The 18,374-nt window shown below is 42.2% G+C and overlaps 1 protein-coding gene across 2 annotated transcripts in view; it reads left to right on the top strand.

The window, feature by feature from the left end:
• Positions 1 to 16,725, top strand: part of PSMD1 (proteasome 26S subunit, non-ATPase 1) — a 117,459-nt gene extending 100,734 nt beyond the window's left edge. For both annotated transcript variants that reach the window (XM_074189670.1, XM_074189671.1), the window contains exons 23-25: positions 6,244 to 6,390; positions 13,868 to 14,030; positions 16,501 to 16,725. In XM_074189670.1, coding sequence (XP_074045771.1) covers positions 6,244 to 6,390; positions 13,868 to 14,014 — 294 coding nt within the window. In that variant the 3' untranslated portion in view covers positions 14,015 to 14,030; positions 16,501 to 16,725. The remainder of the gene's footprint in view (positions 1 to 6,243; positions 6,391 to 13,867; positions 14,031 to 16,500) is intronic.
• The last annotated feature ends 1,649 nt before the right edge of the window (positions 16,726 to 18,374 follow it).

Raw genomic sequence — 18,374 nt, 5'->3', positions numbered from 1 at the left:
AAGAGATTCAGCAAATGGTAAGATATGCAAGTGAGTTAATGAAGAAGCAAGGCCAATGACATGGATACTAAGGTTGCTGACACGGGTGTGACCAGAAGGGCAGAAACAGAACAGTTTAGAGCAGGTGTGTCCAACCTGCAGGCTGCATGCAGCCCTCCAAACTCATTCCTACAAACCTACATTGCATAACCAGAAAATGAAGAAACGAGTGGGTGCAGGCACCAAAATTGCCACATCACAGACCAGCTTAACCCTTAACTAATGCAACCCTAACATTGTGTAGTCTCACAGACTGCCAGAGTCTCACATGTCTCCAAGGTAAAAATCAACCAATAAATATTTTGTTTTAAGTAGTGACAGCATTTGAAATGAAACTGAAATAATAACTTAATTCACTTTGAAACATCAAACAAAACAATGGAATCAGTGGAAAATGTGCAAAAATGTTAGATGCTCTGGTTTGGGGGGGTGGGCTCAGTGTTCACATTAAAAATGACATTTTCAAGGACAGCTAGGTGGTGCGGTGGATAGAGCACTGGCCCTGGAGTCAGGAGAACCCGAGTTCAAATTCGGCCTCAGATACTGAGTGACTACTCACAAAAATAAAAAAGATAAGTTCTTATTTTTTGTTTAAAAATTTTTTCATTTTACTCATTTAAAGCCTATTGATTTTGTTGAGTGATGCAGGCCAGAAGAGCTAAATGGTTGGACACCCCTGGTTTACAGGAAGGAATCTCTGGGAGGGAGTCTGATAAATTCTGTTTGGGATGTAGTTATTGGGCCATTCTTGCAGCTTAGGGGAAAGACTAGAACTGAAACTAGTTCAGGAGACATCTACCCAAACCCCTATATGCTAATGAGGTCAGTTGTCAAGTGAGGATAAAGAGGACCCGAGCAAAACCTTGGGTAATTAATGGACACAACCCAAAGGAGAATCCATAAGAAGGGGCAGTCAGGTGGGCAGAGAATCGAGTGAGTTTCCAGGCCAAGACAGAGAGATGAGACTATCTAGGAGTGGACAGTGTTACAGAGAGGTCAAGAAGGAGGAGAACCAGGCAGAGGTCAATCATTTTGGCAGACATGGCCTTGTGTCTACATTCAGGGTATTTAAATTGCAATTTGCCCTCTATGACAGTGGATGCATCTATGTGTTCTAAGGTCACTGGAATTGCCTAAAACACACATTTTGCAAAAATGCTTGAATGTTTGAAGTGAGTGGTGATCTTCTGACTTTTTAATTTGGTTATTTTCAGCCATGTTGCTCATTGGCTTCCAAGAAGACTAGCTTCTGCTTAGAAACTTAGTGCTTAATATAAACCAGACACCAAACTCAGATTCATTTTTCCAGTTCAGTCTTCTCCCACAGTGCCCTAAGCTGATTACTTGCTTGGCTCTCTTCACTTTTTCATTCAATTATAAACTCCACTAGGGCAAAGATCAGATCTGCGCCAAGCACCCTGTGGCCACTTAGTCCCACTTCACAGTGCTGCTAATGATTTGGGGTGCTACCTCTTTTGACTCTCCAGAGAGCTTCGATGAGATTTTGACTCCAGCCAGGGCACACCACTTCCTGTATTACTTCTAGATGTGCCCTGCCCAGCACTGCTTCCATCAGTGCTATCTCCCAGTAATGTTGCTCATTGATTATACTCTCTAAATCCTGCTCTGATCCTCTTTTGGCCCATTGTACGCAATGCACTTGATCTTGTTTTTCCTATGTAATTAACTGTTTCCTGTAATGGAAGTCATCTCTCACAGGCAATAAAATATTTCCTTAAGGTTTTAACAGTTTCTTGAATAAGGTCATAGGGGTACAGTTATGGACAAGCACTTCAAGACCCTTTAAAATCTCCCTTCCAAACCTTCTAAATTAAGAACTTAATTTTGGAGCCAGAGCCAAGATTGCAGAGTGAAAGTCAACATTTTTGCTCCACACACCTCCTTGCAACCTAGAAAATGCACCCAGCCAAATCAGGAAAGACAAGAAAAAGTCATAGCGAGTCATTTTCCTAGCCCAGGCCAGCTCAGGAAAATTGTCTGAGAAGTCAGGGAGGTAGGTTGGGGGTGGGGAGAGGGAAGAAGGGAGAATGGAAACTAGCCAGTAGTACAGCAGTGATGGGGGGGGGAGCATTGTAACACCCAGGGACAGTCATCTGAACAGAAGGGCTAGAGGCACTGGGGCAAAGAAATCCCAAGAGACCCCTGAGTCAGCACTGGGAGTAGGAATAGATGCCATCTGACAACTCTGTCTCCTATTACCTAGTTCTGGGTCACACTTCCAGATTAGAAAGGAGCAATTGTGAGTAAGAGAGGCCCTGTGTACTGAACAAGAAACATTCTAGAAACTCATTTGTGTGCCTCTGAGCCTAAGAGTGGGGGGGTGGTACTCAGTTCTAACCTTTAAACCTGTACATAGGCCAAGCAGTGAAATAACTAGGGTAGAAAACCCCCATTAAAGGGAAGTCAATCAGTTCAAGCATTCTGAACCTGCCTCCCAGAGGATCAACAGCCATCTTAAGACCAAACCACCACCAAACCTGCTCCAGGAATTCACAGGGCTCCAGCCAGAAGGGCAGTAAATAGATCTCCCTGGATCATACCACCTTGGAAGTACCAGAAACTTTCAGGTTCTAGACTGAGCTATGAATGCAGCACAAGGCTGTCAAAGGACATATGCTTAGGCCAGACATTCTCTTCCTTCTCCAGAAGTAAATAGAGACTAATATTAACATAAAATCCAAAGTCAAGAAGGCTGGAAAAATGAGCAAACAAAAAAATGATTCAGATCATAAAGAGTTACTATGGTGATAGGGAAACTCCAGACAGAAAAACAAGAAGTCAGTGACTTGAAAACATCTACAAGCAAAGCCTCAAAGAAAACCGTAGGTGGGACACAAGCTCAACTAGAATTTTTGGAAAAATTAAAAGAGGGGCAGCTAGGTGGTGCAGTGAATAGAGCCCTGGCGTCAGGAGGACAGGAGTTTGCATCTGGCCTCAGACACTTGATACCTTGTGTCCTTGGATAAGTCACTTAACACCATTACCTTCCCAAAAGAAAAAGAAATCTTAAAAGTGAAAAAATGGATTTTAATGAGATAGGAAACTTTTCAACATACCTGATGAGAATTTAGAGCTAAATAAAAATTTTAACATTAAAACACAGGAGGAACATAAAAGGTTAATATGAAAGCAGTTTTAAGAGACTAAACAAATTCAAACTGTGTACATTCTCGTATGGGGAAAAGTTACATATAACCCTTCAGAATTTAATCATTACCAGAATTCTTCAAAGGAGACGAGTTAGACAAAAAGTCTTGGTGTGATTCTTTATTACATTAGAATGATCTCAAAAAAAAAAAAGCATGAAAATGTGGGGAAGAGGAGTCCATAGAGAAGGGAGAAAGGAAAAATGGGGAATACCCCCCATAAATGGGGCACACAAGGAAGAGTTCATTAAATGGAACAGAGATTGGGAAAAGCAACACTTGAAACCCACTCATTTGATGTGGTTCAAGGAAGAAAAAAAATATAGATACATGCATGCATATACAGACACAGGTACAGAATTCATCTTGTCAAACTGACACAGAATAGAAAGAAGTTAAGAGAAATACTGAGGGTATAGTAAGAGGCAATAGATAGAAGTAAGACAGTCTTTTGAAGAGGGACAGAGTAAAAAGAGAAAGGAAAAAGGATGGAGGGAAATACACAACGAACACAAATAGAATGAATTCCCCCATAGCATGAAAGTGGATAGCAGAATATATTAGAATCCAAATCTAGAATCTAAAAATATGTTGTTTATATGAAACACACTTAAAACCAAAGATAAATTTAGAGTTAAGCTAAGGAACTGGAATATTATGTTTCAGCTTAAGTAAAAAAAAAACTGCAGAGGTAGTTATGATCTCAGACAAAACAGAAGACCTAATTAAAAGAAATAAAAGGGAAGCTACATTTTCCTAAAAGGTACCATAATCCATGAATTAATATCAGTAATATGTACCAAGTAAAATAGTATCCATATTTTAAAGGAAGAATTACATGAATTACAGGAGAAAATAGACAGTAAAACTGTCGGGAAATTGAATAAGCCATAAATGAGCTCCCTATGGGAGAAAACAAACCAGGACCAGATGAATTTTCAAGCTAGTTCTTACGTGCTTGGGGTGGATAAACATGTGAAGACTCTCCAGCAATAAAATGGGCTGATAAGAATAATTTGTTCTAACTACCATAAAGGGCTCTAAAGCTGCTCTAAAGCTCTCCACCTTAGAGCTTGGCACCTAGGTCATCTGCTCCAGGTCATTGCCAAGCATCTTGACTTTTTTTCTTGCCACTGAACTTCAATGACTTTGGAAGAGAGAATAAGGCTGACCGCTTTGTGCAACTCTGCCTCCCTTCAATCCAATTCACTTGTGAGTCAAGATATCACTCCATGATTTTCAAAAACAAAGAATGAATAATTCTACCAAGCATTTACAGAACAATTTTAGTACAGAAACTTCGAAAAAGTAGAGGAGTCCTACGAAGTACTTTCTGACATTTCTTGAAACCTAAGTCAGAATCAAAACAGAAATCAAACTACAGATGAATATTGATGTAAAAAATAATAAGAATGATACAGTATCTCACTGTGATCATACACTATGACCAGGCTGAATTTATGCCAGGAATGCAGAACTGGTTCAACATTAGGAAAAGTGTACTCATAATTGCCCATGCCAATAAGAAAAACGACAAAAATCACATGATTATTTCACTAGATGGAGAAAAGACTGTTGGACAAAATACAGCATCCCTTCCAGAAAAATCCAAGTTCTCAATACTATGTGGGAAAAAATGCTCTAAATCACTAATAATTAGAGAAATGTGAATTAAAACAATTACTATACCATCACAAATCCATCAAATTGCCTAAAATAAAGAAAAAGGAAAATGAGTGCTGGAGAGGATGTGGGAAAATGGACTATTGGTGGGGTTGTGAATTGTTCCTACCATTCTGGGGAGCAATTTGGAGCTATGCCCAAATTATAGTTATTAAACTATAGTCTTGTAGACACAGCGATATCGCTATTGTATTTATACCCCAAGTAGATCTAAGAAAGAAGGAAAGGATCCATAGATACATAGAAATATAGATATAGATAGTTAAGTAGAGTAACTCTTTGTGGTGGAAAAGATTGGAAACTGAGAGCATGCTCCTCAATTGTGGAATAACTAGACAAGTTATGGGATATAAAAGTGATGGAATGCTATTATGCTATAAGAATGAAGGGAATGGTCTCAGGAAAAACCTGCGAAGATTTATATGATCTGATGCAAAGTGAAGTGAGAAGAACCAGAACAGCCTACACAGTAAGAGTAATATGGTAAAAGTCATCCATTGGGAAAGACTTAGTAACCACTGACCAACATAATGACCTACAACAGTTTCAAAGATTCATGAAACATGCTCTCCACCTTGAGAGAGCCAATGAACTCAAAAGAAAAGAGGAATGTATTTTTTCCTTTTTCTTGCTCTTTTAAAAATACGCATGTGTGTGTTTGTATATGGCTTATGTGGAAATTTGTTCTGTGTGACTCCACATTTGAAATTTTGTTTTTTCTTGACTTTTTGGTGGGGGTAGAGGAAGGGAGAGGATTTGGAACTTTTAAAAAATAATTTTAATGTCTCTGTGCTTTAAATTTTGAGAAAAGGTGCTATTGCCCTCTGTAATCTGTCCCCAGTTCACTTTTGCTGTTTTATTTCCTGTTTTTTCCCAGTCAAAGTGTTCTGCTCACCCAAATGCAGGAGCCCTTAGGGCTTTGTTGCCTTTGATTCATCCTGTGATCTTATCCTGGAAAGCCTCTGCTCCAGTCTTCTTCTCATCCAAGACTCACATAATCCTGTTTTGCCTTTTCACTCTCCACTTCTCAGATCAGCCTAGCACACAGTGATCTTACCTCCCACAAACTCCTGATATTTTATTGACAGCCTGCCCCATTTCTTTGACAAATTATCACAACTCTTAGGTGGTTATTTAGTTTTCACTATGCTTTTGTTTCATTTCCACAGTTAGCCGGTGTTTTAAGTCTCAAGCCATTTGTCGAGATGAGAACCATATCTTAACACACTTATGTATCCTTCCACCATGGTGCCTACATGAGATATAGCAGACTTAACAGATGCTTATGGAGAAATTGATCCTAGTATGATTTTATAGTTAAGAATTGAAGCTATTTCTATTGTTTGTTTTCTAGGATGAAACAGAGAAGAAGGATGAAAAAGAAAAGAAAAAGGAACCTGAGCCAAGCTTCCAGCTATTAGATAATCCAGCCCGGGTTATGCCCGCCCAACTTAAGGTCCTCTCCATGACCGAGACCTGTCGATACCAGCCTTTTAAACCTGTGAGTTACCCACAAACTTTACTAAAGTAAAATGAGACCCCAGGAAGATGGTGTGAGAGAGAGACAGGGTTCCAGATCCAAACTGTGGGGTGGGGATACTTACAGCCACAGTCTTTCCCTAGGTCTGTGATTTCTGAGAAATCTCCACTGACTCAATGTCCAGGGGCCTCCTGTTTTCCACCAGCTTGCTGAGAAAGGAGGCAGACCAGACCCCAGGTGACTAAAGGCCTTTAGCCATTTGGTGAAAATGAAGATGGGGATTTCATATGTTCCCAAAGGAGAACCAATAAGTTTAAGTAGTTAAACAGTCTTTAAAATCTTTTCTATCCTTTCCTATCCCAGCTGGAAGGTCCAAAGTAGCCAAGTTCTAAAGCACCCTCTCTTCATTTATCTCCAAGCTTATTTCCTACCAAGGACATGGCCTGGGAATGTGGTCATCAGTGGGCAGGATGTTGTATTGGGTGAAACGGTCTCAGACCAGAATTAAAAGTGACAGACCCTGAATGAGACTTGGCTTTCAGATTCACACTGTTGACCCTCACAGTCTTGAACACACCTCTGCAGCATCTCTATGGATCGCCATGGTGGAAGTGTAATTCACAGAGTGGCAGAAAGACCATTTCTGCCAGTTCTTGTTTCATTAAGCAATCCTAAAGAAACCCACACAATGGCAGAGAAAATTCACCATTAGCAATTTTTGTGATGCTATGTGGCATCATAGTTCAAGCATCACCCACAAGTAGTGGTCTTTCTCTTCAAAGGTGGAAGAACACAAAAGCTAAAGGACCTCCTCCATGCTCTGACTTCGGACAGTGCCCATAGGATTCAAAGCATAGGAGCTCTGAAAAATGAGAAATGAAGCCAGAAAGAGAAATTGGGATACAACAGAGGTCTCAAGTGGAAGAATGTACACAGAGGGGCAACATTCTTTACTGAACACTAGCAAGGATGCCTGTGGGCTAGCAAACAAAAGCTATCCTATGATCACCTCCAAGAAGAGATTGGCAGGGTTGTTCGCTCCCGCAGATGTCTGGATGTTTGGTGAGACCTGGGCTAACCTCTGGCAGTCTTGCCCTGCCCTTGCCCAAATGTTATTTGTTATTTCAGGAAAAGGTGCTACATTTTGGCAGTGAGCAAGTGAAATTCAGCATTAGAAATTGGGGGTCAAAGGCAACATATTAGAAAGAAAGAGGTGCCCCTCTAATGGAGAGCGAAAATTGAGTATTGCTGTCTGAATCTATACACTAACAAAAGCCATGCTTCAAGGGAAGAATCAAAATGTTTCTGCCAAGCCTCAGTGGCTCTGCAGCCTGGACTTCTTACCTTCCATAGGTTCACTTCAGTCCTTTATGGGATCTGTATTCCCATGGAAATGAAGATTCCCTCCACTGAAACAAATTGTTGTCCATAGATCCTCCCCAGAACTGGCTCATTGCCCCAAAGCCCTTCCAGGTCTTCTCCCTTTCCCCAGGCACTCATGTCCCACCCCCCGACTGTCCATTTCTCACTGACCCCCCCTTCCTTATTTCATCCAACATTTCCCTAATGAGGTCACATATCAAAGTCACTGTTGATATTATGCTGCATCTGCCACATTAATGCTTTTTGGGTCATTGGGTCATCCCACCATCTCCACAAATAGGAGAATTGAAGATTACCTGGAAAACCCTTGTGTTTAAAAGAGAGTTTGGGTTTGTTTGCCAAGGAGCAGCTTGTTGAAAACTATATCTAACATTCCACTCTCTTGGTGGGCCAAATATCGGATACCAGATAGCCACCTACCACCCACCACTTGAGTCAGGACTCCATGGACTGACCATCCAGCTGTATGAATGTAATCTCCTTTCAAAATAGGTTTATTACCATTATTCAAGTTTTCCTTTGTGGCTTGTGGGGGGGAACTCTAATGAATCACAAACAGAAGGCTCTGGAATATCTTACAATCTCTGTGAAATCCCTTTCCTTTTTGAACTCTGCTTAGAATAGTTCTGTAACAATAAAGAAAATTGGGCTAGAAAAAAGAACAAGAAGACAAAATATATAATTGCAACCACTTTGAACTGATCTAGTCACACGAGCCCTCAGTGCCATAAAATGAGAAATGGGAAAAAAGACAAAGACATTGGCCTCAATTATCACCATTTCATAGAAAATAGAAACAAGTCTCAAAGAGTCCAGTACCTGATCGCTCAGGCTCTTTGTTACAGCTTTGTTGTAACCTCCCCAAGAAGAACCTGACCTGAGATTGTAAGTGGGCCTTGTCATGAAACAGCAGAAAACTCTAGCATGTACTCTCCCCCCATCCCATGCATTGAGATGGGAGGGAGACTAGGCAGAGCTTAGAGTAGTTAACATTTTCAGCCCTCTGGTCACTGGTGACCTTGATGCCATCAGGAGTATCATCTCCAGGAGGAGTATCAAAATTGAGTGACACTGAGGAAAAACAGACCAGGGAGGAGCAACTAGGGATAACCAGAGGGCACCCTGAAAACACTTCACATCCTGAAGGCAGTAAGGTGGGCATCGACATTGCATCCTTCACAAGGCTAAGTGAAGCCCCTGGAGAAAGCACAATAGAGATGGCCCAGGTTTGAGGCATCGGAGTCCAGACCTCTTGACTTATTTGGGACTGATGTGACTTCATTCTGTACAAGGATTTCTCTGAAGTGACTGACATCAGGAGCCTTCCTCAGCCATACCCACTCTCCCCAAATCGATCCCTTCTCCATAGTGCTTTAAAGTCTGCAAGATACATCCTTCACAGCAGTCCCTGTAAGGCTTATGTGCCCCAAATTACAAATGGGGTCCCTCAGACTCAGAGACATGAAGCAGAATCATAAGACCACCCAGTTGAGCAGGCTTCAAACCCTGGTCTCCTTGTCTTTCTTTCTACTACCCCAGATGTGTACATGAAACCATAATGACCACACAAGGGGATACCCATGACCCTTTGGCCCAGGATGATTGAGCAGCAGAGATGAGACAAGAACAACACCAAGCAGCATCTAGGGCTAGAGTCTGCTTTTCAACAGAGAGAGAAAGGGTTCAGCAAAGCCTTCAGAGAGGAGGCAGGTTTAAGTTGGCCTGTGCAGGATGGTTAAGACTTCTCTCAGCAAAAATGGAAGCTGCAAACATCCTAGGAAGGGAGATGGGAGTCTAAACATGAGGTGGACAGTTCTATTGAGGAACAGCAAGTAATTTGAGTTTGTGGGAGACTAGAAGATGAGACAGTGGAGCAAGACAAAAGACTGAAGAGATGGAGACCCTCTGGCCTCAGGCCATGAGTCCCAGGCTTTGAAATGGGGGCTGAAGGGTGGAGGCAGAGGGCAAACATTAAGCCAGAAACTAACCCTATCAAACTGATACTTTAGGAATTTAATTAGGTAATAACTGGATTAGCAGGAGCAACATCTGGAGGTGGATAAGTCATCACTTAGTGGGGGTCATGGAAGGAAAAAGGATGCTGTCAGGCCTTCCCCTACTTGGGAAAAACAAGGAGCTGAGGGAGAAGTCTGCTATTTGCTTTGTTTCCCTCCATTTAGTGCTGAACAAAAGGCTTTAGGGGAGGATAAGTCTCACACAGCTTTGCCAGCCTCTGCCAGCCAACATGGGAGATGCTATTGACCCATTTATGTGAAACAGGTGTCATGCCCCATGTTGGCATAATGAGAGCCCAACAAAGTGCTGGGGGACCCCCTCTCCTCCACATTGAAGGTTCAGTTCTGTCACATACTTGTAAACAATGAATTAGAGATAATAGTCAATAAAACTTAACTAAGTGTCTGCCATGTGGCAGGTGCTAAGTGCTGGGGGCATTAAAAGAGGCAGAAGACTATCCCTGCCCAAAGGATTTACTCTCTAACAGAGGAGACAAAATACAAAACAGACACAAAGCAAGCTAGGGGTTGGGGGGAGGTGGGATTTTAGTTGAAACTTAAAAAGAAGCTAAGGAGGTCAGTACTTAGAGAGGAGGAAGGAAAGCTTTCGAGGGATGGGGGCCAGCCAGAGAAAATGTCTGAGGAGGAGAGGTGGATGGTCTTGTTGGTGGACCAGCCAGGAGGCCAATGTTCTTACTGTCAGAAGTCTAAAGATAAGAGGGGCAGGTTATAAAGGACTTTGAATGCAGATAATCCCCTGAGGATCCACTGGAGTTAGATTAAGGGAGTGACATGGTCACATCTGTGCTTTATGAAAATCACTTTAGTAGCTGAATGGAGGATAGATCAGACTAAGGGGACTTGAGACAGGCAGGACCCCCCCCCCCATACACACAGAGGCTATTATAAATATTGGGTGCTGAGGGTCTGCGCCAGTGTTGAGAGAGGCTGCAGAGAAGTAATCACTGACCTTGGACCATATTGGATATGGGGGGGGGGGGCAGGGTGAGAGATACTGGGAATCACTCCTGGGTTGTGAGTCTGAGGGACTGGTAGAAGGGTGTTGCCCTAGATAGTAGTAGGGAAAGGAGGGGAGAATAAGGAAGAAAGGGGACTGGGGGAAAGATAAATCTGTTTTAGATAATTGTGTTTAAGATGTCTGCTGCACATCCATTTCAATATGTCAGAAAGGCAGTTAAAGCTGAGAAATTGGGGAGGATGAGTAGAATGGAGAATCAACAACCTAGACATAGTCCTTATATGATATCACCCTTTGAGGTTGTGTAGAAGAGAGGGGGACATGGATGAGATCTGGGTAGAGGGAACCAGAGTGAGGGCATCAAGAGACAGAAGTGGCTCTTGGGGGTCCCTGGTCAGGAGGGTGGTGAGCCCAGTCCTCCACACATAGGATATGCTCTGTGAATGTTGCAGAGCTACGGTAGAACCATGTCATGGAAGACCCAGGAGCCCTGGGGTCCAGTCCTGTCTATACCATTTATCCATTTATTTCCTTTCTTCAAGGCATTTAATTTGCCATATCCCTATTTATTTACCTATCTATCCAGTGGAAAGAGAACCATGGCCTGGAGGCTATTCTCTGAGAGCTTTGGGCCCTGTAGATGGGGGAGACCAAGCCCTGGACCAGGGGACTTAATGGAAGGTCCCATAGGGAGCAGAGACAGTGTCTAAATATGGCACAAAGCCCCTGGCGGGGGGGAGCTGACACCACTGTGCTCCCTACCAATCCTAAATGAAGCACAGAAAGAAATTGTGCAGAACCTGGAGGCCAAAGGGACTCCCTCCCTCACCTACCTCGGCCTTCCTAAAGAACAGAGACTGTTCAGTCCAACTGGACCCCATCGGGGTGGGGTAAGAATGAAGCAATGAGAAGCTCCCTCTAGATGTTGGTCAGGGAGGGAAGCTCAGGAGAGATCCCCTCCTCTACGTCCAGAAGGTGAGCATAGAGCCCAGAGGGCTTGGTGGTTGGGGCTCAGAACGAGTTCTGGGTGAGGGTGCACGGGACCCCACTCCTGGGAGGATGCCAGGAGCAGAGCTGGGATCTGTTCCTTAAACTGATCTTGTGTTCTGGGGGAAGGAAGCCTTGTAGACTTCTATTAATGCACATAATTTTGATTTGAGTCTGACTGAGATGGATGATCACATGTGAACCTGTCTTTTTTTCTTCCTTATCTACTTGTAGAAATGTACTCCCTTCAAATGTGTGCCTGCAGTTATTGAATGAATCATTATTATTACTAAAGGCAGTGTGCCCTGGTACAGGCAAGCAGAGAGAATTAGGGAAATGACTCTGGCCATGAGTGAATGGTTTGTTATTTTAATTGACAAGTTCTACCAATGCTAGCTTAAGGGAACTGGATTGATGTTTCTCTTAATTTGATCCTTTGTAAACCTTTTGTCTTGCATCCTCTCCCGTCATCCCAGCCAAAATTGTGTGCCAGCTAGAGGGACATTATTGGATTTGTAGGGCTACTGTCTACACCCACTTGTCCAAAGAGTTGGTCAGGGAGTTGTTATCTTGACTTAAGGGCCTACTACCTGGGCACAGGATAGGAGTTGGGGCTATGGAACCCCAGTTTATATCCTGATTAGACTAATAAGACTCCAAGCTATAGTGGAGCTAAGGCCTTGGACTTAATGACCGATCAAGCCTAACAAAAGGCATAGATTGGTTTCGACTGAAGAAGGAGTCTGTGGTAAACTGAACTTACCAAATTGTTGACCAAAGATAAATGACAATGGGAAGGTAGTGAAGGAGATAACCAGGGATATCAGAAAGTTGGCACATATGCCAGTCCAAACCTGGACAAGCCCCTTTAGTCCCTCTTTGGATGAATGGGTTTATGGGTTCATGGGTATTAAGCTTACTATTGTCCCTTAGTGGGATAATCCTATTAGCCATGTGAGTCTCCCAGGTAATAAATTCCATCAGTAAATTAGTACCGGTGTACAGCTCTAATAAGTAGAGGTAAAGATATTGATAGGAAAAGTCAGTAGTTCTATCAAGGATGAGGATTGTGAATTAATTTGAGGAAGACACTGATGGTGAAGTGTGAAGACCAAGTTGTTATTAAAAAGGTGTGGAGGGGAGCCCTTTGAAATTCCATTACAAAGGGGGAATGGCTCCAGCCAGTCACAAAACTGGTAGAGTTCTAATCTCATTCTAAAAATGACAAGCTAGATTAGAAGAAACTAGTCCTTCAGTGGTCAAGAAAGAGTAACCTAGTCTTGACCTTCTTTGCACATGCTCAAAGAGATGTAGCTGTTCTTGCTCATCAGTATAAGGAGGAGGGTGGGGACATGTAGAGGAACCAATGTAACCATTAAATTTGTGACCCCAGGGGTGGCTAGGTGGCACAGTGGATAAAGCACCAGCCCTGGAGTCAGGAGTACTTGGGTTCAAATCTGGTCTCAGACACTTAATAATTATGGCAAGCCACTTAACCCCATTTGCCTTGATTTGTGACCCAGCCTATGGTTGGCATGAAGGGGCAGGAACAAAGTCTTTCAAAGTGCATAAAAGAGCTGGTATGTTGGGATTTCCCTGCCCTTCTCTCCCACCATGAGAGAGGTGTGCCATTTTTGTTAAGATATCTTAATAAAAACCATTTTAATCATTCTGGAAAAAAGAAAAAACAGATTTGTGTGCTGAACCTCAGAGGTACCCTAAGGAATGAGCAAATAAATGCCTGCCTGGAATCTCCAGGGATCTGCCCCTTATAGACAGTCAGATGTCCCATCGCCTTTGATGTAGTGTGTCACTGTGGTCTTACAAACTGATGACATGTGGGACCTGAGCTTGCCCTCCCCCCACCTCGATGGAGAGGCTGAAGCTCTGCCTGAAGAACTACTGTTAACACTAAATGAAAGAAAAGACTCAGTGGGTGGTGGGTTGATAGTAGGTCCTAAGCCACTGGGTTCCAGAAGAATCAGGGCTGCATCTCCATCAGCACCCTTGGAGGAGGTCTCCTTATTCCAGTTTGATCAGGGCTTCAGAAGGTAGTAAGGCAGCCTTTAGTGGCACCTCTTACGAGAGTGGAGGGAGCATCCACCTCACTTCCTTCGTCCTCTTTTCCTTGCAGCTCTCCATCGGAGGCATCATTATCATGAAGGACACCAGTGAGGATTTAGAAGAATTGGTGGAGCCAGTGGCTGCTCATGGCCCCAAAATTGAGGAGGAGGAACAGGAGCCAGAGCCACCAGAGCCCTTTGAGTACATCGATGACTGAGGGCTGGATGCTGGAGGTGGGCATACCGTCGTAGGGGTGGGGCACCAGGGTGGGACAGGGGAGCCAGCTTCACATCTTACTGAGCTTCCTTCCATATTATTACTAACTTTTTTAAATAATATTTTTCCAAATATATGTTAAAAAATTTTAACATGTGCAATCATGTAAAACATTTCCATGTTAGCTGTTTTGGACAAGATTACTAAAGAGAGTGAAAAATAGCATATTTGTATTGGGACAACGTCAGGTCTTTCTCTAGAGACATACTGTATGTTTCCTCATGAGTCCTTTGAGATTCTCATGAATCATTAAAAATAGCTGAGCTGGGGCGGCTAGGTGGCACAGTGGATATAGCACCAGCCCTGGAGTCAGGAGGACCTGAGTTCAAATGTGACCTCAGTCACTTACAACAATTTACCTTGGCCTTGGGCAAGTCACTTAACCCCATTGCCTTGCAAAAACCTAAAAAAAAGAAAAAAATAGCTGAGTTGTTCACAGTTGATCTCACTTTATGTTAGTTCATCATTCCAGGTTTTTCTGAAGTCATCTTTATAGCAATCATACCACTTGTTCAGCCATCCCTCGGTTGATGGGCATTCACTTGATTTCCACTTTTTTGCTACTACCATAAAAAAATATATTTTTGTACAAGTGGGTCCTTCTCTTTTTTTTTTTTAAATCTCTTTGGGATAAAGATCTGTCAGTGGTTTTGCTTGATCAGAAGGTATACATAGTTTTATTGTCCTTTGGATGTAATTCCACATCCTCTCCAGAGCAGTTGAATCAGCTCACAACTCCACCAATAGTGCATGAGCAGCCCAGTTTTCCCACCCCCTCCAACATTTATTGTTTTCCCTTATAATAGCCAATATGACAATAATGAGGTACCTCAAGAGTTGTTTTAATTTGCATTTCTCTAGTCATTGGTGACTCATATGATTAACTTTCTTTTCTTTGTCTGAAAACTGCCTATTAAGACCATTTGTCAATTGGGGAATGACTTACCTTCTTATAAATTTAACTCAATTCTCTATATATTTGAAAAATGGGACCTTTATCAGAGATACTTGGTGTGAAAATTTTTTCCCAGTTTTCTACTTTCCTTCTAATTTTGCCTGCATTGGTTTTGTTTGTACAAATGATTTTTTTATTATATAAAATCAAAATTATCTATTTTACATTTTATAATTCTTTCTGTGTTTTGTTCGGTCCTAAATTCTTCCTTTATCCATGGATCTGACAGATAAACTATTCCATGCTCTCCTATTTTGCTTGTAGTGCTTAAATGTTTGTCACTTTTCAGCCCCTTTCTTTTTACCTTCCAGCTCCTTCCTGCTAGTCTCTGCTCCTTTCCACTTCCCTCCCTTTTCATTCCTAGTTGTTCCTCCTTCTCCACCCAGATTTTGATTCTAAGAAGGCTTGTTATTCATTCTTCAACAAGCATTGAGTCTCCTGCCCGTGAGCACCCTGTCACAGCACAACCCAGTGTTTGGTGGTATTGAGGGCTTGGAGGTGGGACTGGGTTCATCTCCCTAGGGTAACTCAGTGAGCAACTGTTGAAGCAGTGACCCTAAGCTCTATAGAATCCTTGGATTGGAAAGAACCCGAAGGCTGCCTGAGGCTCTGTCTCCCAGCAAACGTGAACCAAATACAGCTTCAGACAGATGGGACTGTATCCTGTTCTTAAAGACCACAATATACGTTTTACAGTTGATTTTGGGATCCCATCTCCTTTTCAGAAACCTTCTCAGAAACTTTGTCCTCTGTCTAACGTTTTTCTTCCTGTTCTAGATTATATATAGGAGGTGGAGAAATCAGATGTACTTTGTTGATTGGCTTTTGTTTTTTCTAATTCTAATAGTGTCCTTATTTCATTTTCATTGATTTTTTTTGATCGTTATTACTCCAGAAACCCTGATGTCTCTTAACTGGGAAGTTTGTGGTTTTTTTAGTAACAAGTAAAAAGTCACCAGTCAAAAATTAAAAACTTTTTAAGGAAGAAAAAAGGAAATGTAGCCATTTTCCAAAGTCAGCTGTAGAACTAGACCAAGGACTATTGCACAGGCATTAATATTTGTGGCTTTTTACAGATGTCAGTGGTGATAAATCCCTTGAAAGGCATGAATATGATTGTTTATAGAAAAATACATGTTAGGAGACAGCAGCTGGATTTGGCCCTGAATTAAGTGAGAAGGAGATGGGCACTACCTAATCCTGATGTTTTTATTGGAAGCTTTCTCTCCTATTTTTCTAGCTTTCTTTGTCCAGGGGCTGATGAGGTTTTTTGTTTGTTTCTTTCAACCATCTTGTAACACTCTACCAGGTAATCTGGTGGATCCCCAACATCCCCTGATGGAATCTAATGGCTCTGGAGCCATCCAGATGAAAGTTCAAGGTGGAAGCTTTGACTCTCTCCAGCTGAGCAGACAATCAAAAGCTCTTTTGGATAGAAGGACAGATCTCTCTTTTTTCCCTTTCCTCTCCAGAATCTCATTCACCCATTTGCAGAAGATTGCCGAGTCTGATATCGGAAATAACATCCATGAGGAAGTTCCTGCCGAGACCTGACATTCAATGCATGCATGGTTGCCTCTGCGCTGACCTCGGGAAGCCAGTCTCTGAGTCTTCGGTTGAAGAAAAGATGGATGGCTGTTTAGTATACTCTTACACAAACAAAATGTGGTTTTCAAATAAACATATTAAAATCTCCAGCTGCTTTTTTGTTGGTTTGTTTCTTTGATTTTTCAGTTTTTGTCTTATTTTGTTTTAGGGTTTTCAACATGGTGATTATCTTCCTCTGCCTCCCACCCCTCCAGGTTCAGGGAGAAGTTTTGCTCGGCTATACCTTCAGTCTAGTTCATGAAGGAAGGGGAGGATCTCGGTCAGCCTCAAGCCAGCCTCCTCCAGTAACCTCTGCTCGTGGTGCTGGCCTCAGTTCTGAGGAAGGAGAACTGATACAAAAGCTTGGCCTTTCCCACCCTCAGTCTTTGTCCACTGAGTTCTTGTAGCTCAGACCTGAAACTAGACCTCAGCTACACTGGTCAGTTCATTTGGGTTCAACCAACATTTAAGTGTTTGTCATGTAAGTACAAGGCTGGTGGTAACCACTGAGGATGCAGCTACCCAGGAAGAGAAGAAAGAGCTGGGGGGGCACCATTCATGGGTATGGAGGAAAAAACCAGGGATGGCTTTGGTCCCAGGGATTGGTACCATGTGCCAAGGAGCAAAGCTGACAAATTCTGGGACTTATAAACCTTCCTTCCATGTGTGCCTTCTTGTGAAAGGCTACAACTCAGACTAACAAGCTTTCTGATCTGCTGAGACTGGCTATGTGTGTGCATATCACTCATTTGCCTGCCATCAGGAGATGGCGTTAAGTCTGCTTCCAGAGGTTCCTATTGGCCCCAAAGGAGACTATAAACTTGGTTCGACCGCTTAGCTAATTTCATTGTGACCTCTTCTTTCTAAAAGCCTCATTTCCTCAGTATCAGATGATTTTTGTAAGAGTTGATCTCATTTCCTAAACCGCTCATTAGCAACATCCTTCCTGTTCAGACCCTTAACCCACTTGCTCTTCAAACAGTGTTATCACATAGGATATGTCTATAAGCCAAAAGCCACTCACAGAGTCACCATTCAGAACTGAAGATGCTGAAGGAGGCAGAACATTCGTTTATTAAATCTGTTTATTGCTGCCTTTTGTATCAGTGCGACTTTTTGTATTGATCTACCAAAATTGATTCACTCCCTGCACGCAATCTTACTTTCCAGGGCCTGGTACAACAATGCCCTTCAAATATTCTGTCTTTGAAAATGTGAGTTTAAATTTCACTTTTTGGGCCTGGAGAGAATAAATAGGTAATTAGGTGGGCTTGTAGGTAGAGCATTGGACTTGGGTTAGAAAGATGAGTTTGGATACCATTCCACTTAACTAAATGCACCTCTCTGAAGCTCAGTATCTTAATCTGTAAATTGGGTTAAGAATAACTAAGGATTGCTATGGGATTTGAATAAGATCATTTGCATAAAATGTTTTGTAAGTCTTAAAACACTACATAAATGTAACACATTAACATTTCCTTCTGTATCCCCCTCCCAGAGATCTCTCCCTTATAACACAGGGGGAATTCTATAAGGGGGATTGGAGGGAAAGGGAAACATTTTAGCTGAAGTAACCAAAAAACTAAAAAAATGCAGAATTTGACCAATAGTCCCCCTGTCTACAAAGAACTATGGGCAAGTGCCTTCTCATTTCTTTTTGGTGTAAAGCTTCATCATGTAATTTCACAGCTTTCAGTTTTGATCATTTTTTTAGTATTCTCTCCATTTATATTGCTGTTCATTTTTAATTGTGTCTGAC

The sequence above is a fragment of the Macrotis lagotis genome, chromosome 5, assembly GCF_037893015.1.
Source record: "Macrotis lagotis isolate mMagLag1 chromosome 5, bilby.v1.9.chrom.fasta, whole genome shotgun sequence".
In the NCBI taxonomy this organism is placed as follows: domain Eukaryota; kingdom Metazoa; phylum Chordata; class Mammalia; order Peramelemorphia; family Peramelidae; genus Macrotis; species Macrotis lagotis.
The sequence above is the reverse complement of the archived record's forward strand: the minus strand, read 5'-3'. Positions and strand labels throughout refer to the sequence as shown.